Source organism: Chelonoidis abingdonii, chromosome 3 (assembly GCF_003597395.2).
Source record: "Chelonoidis abingdonii isolate Lonesome George chromosome 3, CheloAbing_2.0, whole genome shotgun sequence".
Classification (NCBI taxonomy): domain Eukaryota; kingdom Metazoa; phylum Chordata; order Testudines; family Testudinidae; genus Chelonoidis; species Chelonoidis abingdonii.
Genome location: NC_133771.1, coordinates 1,610,288 through 1,619,426, shown reverse-complemented (window position 1 = coordinate 1,619,426; position 9,139 = coordinate 1,610,288). Strand labels below are relative to the sequence as shown.

Genomic DNA, 9,139 nt, shown 5'->3' with positions numbered 1-9,139 from the left:
GCGGGGGAGCGGGGCTCGGCCCCCCAGGGGGTGCGGGAGAGCGGGGCTCGGCCCCCCAGGGTGTGGGGTTACTGTTCCGTTAGGACTTGTGGAAGGATTTGTTCTGTCGTGGGTCTGTTCTGCTGCCTCCACCACCAGAGTGCACAGCTCTCTGCAGGACTGGCCTGTGGGTACCGCAGTGATGGGCGTGCCAGCGGTGCCTGGAGCGGGGCTGAGTCCTGCCCCAGCCCCCTGTGGGTGGGTGGCAGGGAGGGAGAGATGCGTGCTTCCTTGCATTAAATGGTCTCTTGCCATGCAGCCCATCCTGCTGCCCAGGGCTCAGCCTGGAGGGAAGGAGACTGACCTCAGTGCCAAGCCTCTGTACAAGGGAGATCGTAGTTTGTTAAGCAGCTGTAGTCCCTGACTTGTAAAAGTTTTATTCACTTAATACTGGATTTGCTTTTTTATGGGGTATTTTTTAGCCGATGTGCTTCATCCCAGTACATCTGCTTCTACTTGAGCGGCCTCTGCTGTCTCAGCCGAACTGATCACTTGGCTCTGTTGTTCTCATTTGTAGCACCTATCGCTACATCAGACACCATCTTTGAGCTGGGCTTTGAGAAAACTCTGAAGAAGCAGAACAAAGAGCAAGTGCCTCCAGCCCCTGCCCCCGAGCAGCATCGCAGAAAACAGAACATGGGGAAAAATGCTAAAAAGTCAACTGCAGTCGATGCAGGACTCAAGCAAGGCAAATTCCGAACGCTGGAAGATGCACTGAAAGCTGTGAGTTTTGTACCTCCTATTACTGAAGCTGAAGGGTGTGAAGAGCAGTGTGTCAGAGTCAGGAGTTTGTAGATGGGCCTGCTCATCTCAACTCATCCTGGTGAAGTCACAAGAAGCTGGGCCCTGAGCTGCTGCAGAGCATAGGGTGCCCGTAGTCTGCAACCCCAGTGTTAATGTTTCAGAAGCTGAAGAGTGGCACTTCATTTCCATAAAATAGAGCTGTCAGAGATGTATGCATTACTGTCATTAAATGCCAGCTGTTTGCACAGTGCTGTCTGAGACACAAATTTAGTCTTTTGCTTGAGGTTCTTAGCTTCCAAAATTCAAACATTGATGAGGAAAGATGCACTGGAAGATCTGTAGGAAAGTGTTCTCTTCATTTCCCCCCTTTCCATCTTTTATTACCCACTGTTGGGGTGGGGAAGTCATTTGACTAATGTGTGCTACAGTGGCAGGTTGCATGGAAGAAGTGAGCCCTTAGGCAGGTTTTGAGGGGTATGTGTTGGGTATGGGGGCAAGAGGGTGCACTGGGATTGAGATTTTGTTCTGTTTATAGGAGAAAATAGGGTGGTGAGGCTGACAGTTCTCAGCAGGCAGTTCACCATGCTGGGACCTGTTATCTCCAGGGTTTGCACCTCTGTATTAAAGACCTGGGCGGGCATGTGCTGTGTTGTAGAAATCTGTGAAGCTTGTCTTAAGAAAAGCAAGGTGCTGAAATGTGGGAGTGAGGTGAAAAGGGATCAGGAAGAATGCAGGGGGCTAAAAGAATCATGTAAGGGAAAATGATGAGTGGAGAAACCTGTCTCTAAAGAGAAGTTCTGTGATCTCACAGGAATAAGAAAACTCAGAGGATGTAAAGGGAAAACAGCTTTCGGAAGAGCTAGCTAGTGATTTCAACTGGATGGGAGTAGCAGAATGTAAAAACCGAGTACACTAGAATGTGAAGGTTCCTGGCCTCCTGCCTCCTGTGCTGTTCTCTGTTGCTTTTCCATCTTGGGGACTTGGATACTGACTGTGATGGTTTCAGAGCTGTAGGACAGGGGTAGGCAACCTATGGCATGGGTGCCAAAGGCAGCATGCCAGCTGATTTTCAGTGGCACTCACACTGCCTGGGTCTTGGCCACTGGTCCGGGGGACTCTGCATTTTATTTAATTTTAAATGAAGCTTCTTAAACGTTTTAAAAACCTTATTTACTTTACATACAACAATAGTTTAGTTATATATTATAGACTTATAGAAAGAGACCTTCTAAGAACTTTAAAATGTATTACTGGCATGCACAACCTTAAATTAGAGTGAATGAATGAAGATTCGGCACAGCACTTCTGAAAGGTTGCTGACCCCTGCTGGAGGAGATTGCTCGTCCAGACTAGTGGAGCAGATTGTGATGCCCAAACTACCCGTGTGCCTTGAGGAGCAGCCTTCCCTTCAGCACCAGTTCTGGAAAGTGCCCATCTTACCTCTTCCTAGCGTTCAGATTTCAGAGGCTGCTGCCTTTGACGTGCCCTAGTCCTCTGAGCCAAACTGCTATTTTGTGGTTCGCTGTTGCACTGTCTGAATAAGTGTCTCTGCAAAACAGTAGGGCCTCTTTGGAGCTTTAATATACTGTATGTATTGTATGACTTTTAAACCAACCTTTGTACAGTTTAAGCACTATGCCTGGATGTACAGACACTCTTAACCTGTGTATTAGTTAATTTTAACATTAACTTTAATAACATTGTTAAATCTTGATGAGGAAAATAGGATAGGGAGTGTACTGTCTCTGTCCCAGTATCATCATTCCAGTGCTCCCAGCACAAATGAGATGAGATAGGGGCACTCCCAGCTACTGCCTTGGTGTGTCTAGTGCCATTCTTGGAGGTCACATTGATTATTTGAAGTGAAACTTGTCTTCCTTTTTAAAAAACCCAAACGCCTTGTTGCTATGACAGGCCAAAACCCAGGCTGGGACTCTCTTTTTGTTCTGTATGCGCAGTGTCTCAGCCAGTGGGGGCCTGGCCCATGACTGGGGCTCCTGGGTGCTACTGTAATCCCAGTAATGACAACTAATAATCCCAGTCCTGTTGTCTGCTGCGTAAGTGGAGCAAATGATCTTGTCACTTGGTTGGCAGGAACGTAATTGCAAGAATTAGTTCTGTTTTTCTCCTTTGCGACAGGCACTTGAAGTTGTGTTGCTCCTTCTGCTCCCGTAGGCAGGAAAGTCCCTTCAGACCCCAGCAGGCTAGAAAGGAAGCACTGGCTTCTTTTCTACTCACTTCTCGTGCTCTCTGGGAGGAACTCTACGAAGGCTTCACTGCTGGGAATATTCTCTCACATCTTGTTTATCACACCTCCTGGGGAAATGGGTTGCAGTTCAGCTGGTGCGAGCTTGACATGTTCTAAGTAAACCTGCTACAGTGTTTGTCTGTCTAGGTGCTTATACAGCGCCCATTGACATGGTACCTGAGTGTAGACTGACTCTCTGAGAAAAGCCAAACAAACAAGGATTACATTGAAACTTGTCATGGCATAATGAAGACCTGGTACACACAGCTGTCTGCTGGGCTCCTGTATTCAGATCCTTCTCTTTAAAATCTGGGTTCTTAATCCATGCTCATCATAGGGGTATCTGGTACATTTCTGTTGGAGAAAGACGTTACCATTTACATTTGAGTTCTGGTTTAAGCCAAATTCACCTTGTGCGTCAGTGTTAATTGTGTTTGTGTTTTACAAGGTTAGAAGTTAGGTGTTAAAAAGAGCAATCCAAGCGGAATGAGTGTGGAAGGGGATAAAGAACCAGGCTTTTAGAATAGAAGTTAGGAAGCGTACATGGCTGGTTTCTGAGGGTGCAGTGGACTAGACATTCAGTTCTTGCACAATGATCCAGTAATGTTTCCAGGCAAACAGGCCCTCCTGGCTTTGGGCATGTTTACAGATGTAGCAAGAGATGGTCCCTGCCTTGAAGAGCTTCCAATCTAATTTTAAACAAGATGTGCCAAATAGGCAGAGGGTGACAATGGTAAGAACATATCTTGAAGTAGACTAGTTATTGGCCCACTGTGCTGGTTTTGGGTTTTTCAGACAAGCAAGGAATCTCCAGGTGTCTGTGCAGTTTCACCCCCCAAAGTGCACTGATTCTGATACAAACACAGTTGTGCATAGTGGTAAGTGTGTACAACTCAGCATGGTTGACTCTCAGACTGCTAAGGAAAATGCAGCTTCATGCCATCTCATTATCTTCAGATTATACCTTTGGTAACACCTATTTTTCCCCTTGCTAGTCGGTGGGATGCACAAATTGAACCAATTGGCCTTCTAACTGAAACTTAGCAAATAGTTCTGTTGCTGCAGGAAATAGTCAGGTCCAGCTGTGACTCCCTTTCAGCTGTTGGCTTGCTAGTGCTAACAGGTGCATAAGGTGGTGAAAACATATTTTAGTCACCAGCTCTGACTTTCATATTCATGGGGAGCAAGAAGGGGCAAGTTCTGCGTAGTCTCTTTTCAGTTTAGAACAGTGTTTTATTTTTATTTGCTTTACTGACTTCAGTGTTGCCATAAAAATCTGTTCAGTTCTGGACACGTGGTCAGGTCGCTGCATATTTTTTATTTTCCTCTTTGCCCTCAGCACTGGGCTTCACTAGTGTTGATAGTTTCTGTATAAAAAACCAAAATCAGATCTTGTGTGTCAATACAACTGCTATTGTTCATGTCATGTATTGGAAATGCAGGGCTCTTTTTGCACCAGTACAGATGGAAATTTAGTTCAGCTGTCTTTTTACACAGTCTTCTTGAACTAACTTATATTTCAGATCTCACTTTTCCATACTGAGGGTAGTTAGGTTTCAGAGCTGTTCTCTGACTCTCAGATTGAGATTTCATACCATGTTCTTTGTGTCTCTTTTACAGCTTGATTTGACAGAACTTCAGAAGGAGCTGGATAAAAGTCAGAACGTGTTCCCTGAGAACCCATCTGTGTGGGTTAAAGACCTGGCTGGATATCTAAACTACAAGCTGCAGACCCCTCGGAGTGACCCCACGCTCAGCCAGCATACTCCTGGTAAGTGACTCTTTAAATAACAAACTGTCCAGTGTGAAATGCTTGAGTGGCATGAGGGCAGTAAAACCTCATCCTGATAGCCATGCTCTCATCTTGCATGTTGCTTTACAAACGCTGATGCCAGCCTGCTAACACGGACATCTTGGTCAGTTCTGATGCACCCTTGAGATAGGCAAAAATGGACCCATAACTCAATACCCACGGGTGCACTCAGAAAAGGGGTTGCAGTGGTGGAACATGTGGTGTAAACAGGACTCAGGCATTTTTACCACTCTTCTCAGAGCAGGTCTGCGTGACATGGTGCTTAAAATTAGCCAATCTGCTTAATAGCCAGTGGTCTAATCATTACCATAAGGAAACTTTCTAATTGTAACTCTAAGATACAGGTCTCATTTTAAACCCAAATTGATCCCTTCCTGACAAACCTCCTCCCATTTTTATTCTTGCATATTTACGTCGCAGAGGAAAAATCTTGAACCTGAGGTTGAGTTAATACACAATATGCTAAAGAAAACCAGCGCTCGTCAGGGCTGTAGTTCTGTTGTAGTTCTATCCCTCACAGGCACAGATCATCGTCCTGGCAGGTGAGAGCACAAGATGGGGTGTTAGTTGGTGTCTGCCAGAGACCATCAAATCGCAGCAGGGAACCAGATGTCAGCTTCCTTATGCACCTGTCTATAATGTGTAGCAAAAGAAGGTGCATAATCACTGGGGACTTTAGTTTGAGTGACACATGTGGGAGTTCTCATGCTGGCAGTAGTAAAACATCCTTGGAATTTCTCAACAGCACAGATGACAATTTCCTAATCCAGAAAGTTGCACCCAACCTGGGGAAAGAAATTCTACATTAGACCTCATCCTAACAGATAGAGAGGAACTGATCACAGAACTAAAAATTAATGGTAGCTTAGGTACACGTGATCATGACTTTATCACATTTATCATGCACAACCAGCATAAAGTCCAGGCTAGTAATATACATATTTGGTGCTTTAATAGGGCCAGTTTCACAAAGCTGAAAACAATTATGAGCCAGATCAGCTGGGAGGAAGAGTTTAATCAGAAAAATGTGATCATTTAAGGACACTTTACTAGATACCTCTGAAGGCACAATCTCACAATCAAGGAGGAAGGCTGTGCTGAGTAAAAAAATGATCTGGTTTAGAAGGGAAGTGAAGGCAGCTGTAAATATATTATACATATAAAATGTGTATAACAAATAGAAGAAAGGGTAAGTTGACAGGAATGAATATAAATCAGAAGTTAAAAATTGTAGAAAATTTTTATCAGGGAAGCCAAGGGACACAAGGAGACATCTATGACTGCAGAGTTCAGGACAATAAAGAGTTTTTTAAATATATAAGGAACAAAAATAATCCTGACAGTGGTATTGGTCCACTACTGAATGGAAATGATAGAATTATCAATAATAATGCAGAAGAGACAAAACTGTTCAATAAATATTTCTATTCTTTAGTTGGGGAAAAGACCCGTGATATAGTCTCATCATATGGTGATGATAGCACTATTTCCACTCCACTGGTATCTCTGGAGGATGTTAAACAGAAGCTACTAAAGTTAGATTTTTTTAAATCCATCCAAGAATTTTGAAAGAGCTGGCCATTAATGTTGATTTTTCAATAAGTCTTGGAGCACTGGGGAAGTTCCAGAAGATTGAACAAAGGCTGCTGATGTGCCAGTTTTTAAAAGGGTAAACGGGATGACCCAGGTAACTATAGACTGGTCAGGCTGACATTGACCCCTGGCAAGATAATGGAGCAGCTGATACAAGACTATAATAGAATTAGTGCAAAGCAACATGAGTGTATGAAGATCAACCCTGTCAAACTAACTTAACATCTTTTTTTATGACGTTACAAGTTTATTTGATCAATGTAATAGTGTTGAGATAATGTACTTAGACTTCTCTATAGGCATTTGATGGCACCCCATAACATTTTGATTAAAAAACTAGAATGATATAAAATTGCACACATTAAATGGATTCAAAACTGGCTCACAGATAGGTCTCAAAATGTAATTGTAAATGAGGTGTGTTTCTAGTGGGGGATCCTGCTGGGATCAGTTCTAGGCTGTACACTCTTTAACCTTTTTATCAATGACCTAGAAAAAAACATAAAATCACACACCCAGTTTGCAGATGACCCAAAAACTGGGGAGGTGGTAAATATTGAAGGGGACAGGTCTCTGATTCAGAGCTATCTGGGTCTCTGCTTGCACCCAGTTTACAAAAACAATGTGTGTTTTAATATGGCTAAATGTATACATTTAGTAACAAGAATGCAGGCCATTTTTACGTATTACATAGAATCAGCTGAACATGATCTCCCAGTGTGACACTGTGGCCAGAAGAGCTAATGTGATCCTGGGATGCATAAACGTAAATCTCCGTAGGCGCAGAGAGGTTATTTGGCGTTAGTGTGACTGCTGCTGGAGATGTTCTGGTCCCCACAGTTCTGGTCCCCACAGTTCAAGAAGGATGTTGATAATTTGGAGAGGGGTCAGGGAAGAGCCATGAATATGATTGAAGAATTAGAAAACCTGCCATGTGATAGACTCAAGAGGTACAATCAATTTAGCTTAGCAAAGAGAAGGTTACGGGGTGACTTGATCACAGTCTGTAAGTATTTACATGGGGAACAAATGGTTGATAATGGGCTCTTCAGTCTAGCACAGAAAGTCAATGGATAGAGGTTGAAGCTAGACAGATTCAGACTGGCACTAAGGTAAATGTTTAACAGGGAGAGTAATTAACCAGTGCAACAACTTACCAGGGGCTTAGGGGGGTGGGATAGCTCAGTGGTTTGAGCATTGGCCTGCTAAACCCAGGGTTGTGAGTTCAGTCCTTGAGAGGGCCACTTAGGAATCTGGGGCAAAATCAGTACTTGGTCCTGCTAGTGAAGGCAGGCAGCTGGACTCAATGACCCTTCCCTTCTAATTCTAGAAGATAGGATATTTCCATTAATGTATTTAAATTTAAAATTTTAAAATTCAGAGGGCTGTGGTGGATTCTCCATCACTGACAATTTTTAAATTAAGATAATATCAGAGGAGTAGCCATGTTAGTCTGGATCTGTAAAAGCAGCAAAGAGTCCTGTGGCAACTTATAGACTAACAGACATATTGGAGCTTGAGCTTTCGGATGCATCCGACGAAGTGGGCATTCACCCATGAAAGCTCATGCTCCAATACGTCTGTTAGTCTATAAGGTGCCACGGGACTCTTTGCTGCTTTTAAATTAAGATAGGCTCTAGGAATTATTTTTGAAGTTCTCAGAAGGTCAGACTAGATCAGTGGTCCCCAAACTGTGGGGTGTGTCCCACTGGAGGGAGGAGAGGAGAGGAATGTTTAAGGGGGTGCAGGGGAACATTGGGAGGGTGGCGGAGCCCAGGCTAACCCCCATGGGGGGAGGGAGAGGTCCTTGCTCCCTCACCTGCCTCCGTTCGTTGGCCCCCATCCACCATCGGCTCCGCCCTCAGCTGTGGCACTAGCCCTGGCTCCCAAGCAAGGTTTCCGGTGTGTGTGTGTGTGTGTGGAGCATGGACAGTGGTAAGGAGGGGCACAACGTAAAAGATATGGGGACCACTGGGCTAGATGGTCCCCATGGTCCCTTCTGGCCTTGGAATATAAGAATCCGAGGGCTAAGGGAGCAAAGTGCTGAACGTGTTGACTTTGGCCTTATCTATGCTAGGCTTGCACAACATCTTTGCTAGTGGCTCCTGCTAGTTCAGCAGCCACCAGAGGAAACATGGAGGCTGTCTTCCAGGCAGTCACTGGATTGTGATCTTTGGATTTGAAAGCTCACTGTGCATATGAGCCGTGTGCTGGCACCCATCTGTTTCAGCTACTTTGCGTGTGCATACGTTATACAGAGCGAGATGTTTTTCATCTAACAAGTAGCTTTTCCTCAGTCAGCAGGCTTTTGTGTACCTTGAGGGTGGAACAGAATCATAAACCTCATCTGGGACACTGCAGATAAAGCATGGGGCACTTGCTTCATTTTGTATCCTGTAATTTGATGTGTGTCTACACCAGTTGAAAAGTCACTGGCTTCGCACATGGCAGAGGACTGACAAATTAGTGACTTTCCTTAATCTGACCTGCTCTACAAGAGCCTACATTTTCTCACCTGCGGTTCTAAAATTGGACAACAAAGGTCCTGTATGGCAGTGGACCTCAAGCTTTTTGTATTGGCAACCCCTTTCAGACAGCAAGCCTCTGATTGCGACTCCTCGGATAAATTAAAAACACTATTTTAAATGCTGTTCAAAATGAATTTACATTTTCTCACTGCTTTTAAATTAAGACTAAAACAC

At 44.3% G+C, this 9,139-nt stretch overlaps 1 protein-coding gene across 3 annotated transcripts in view; it reads left to right on the top strand.

The window, feature by feature from the left end:
• Positions 1-587: 587 nt before the first annotated feature.
• TMEM214 (transmembrane protein 214) overlaps positions 588-9,139 on the top strand; it is a 37,536-nt gene continuing 28,984 nt past the window's right edge. For all 3 annotated transcript variants that reach the window (XM_032768037.2, XM_032768035.2, XM_032768034.2), the window contains exons 1-2: positions 588-762; positions 4,652-4,802. In XM_032768037.2, coding sequence (XP_032623928.2) covers positions 676-762; positions 4,652-4,802 — 238 coding nt within the window. In that variant the 5' untranslated portion in view covers positions 588-675. The remainder of the gene's footprint in view (positions 763-4,651; positions 4,803-9,139) is intronic.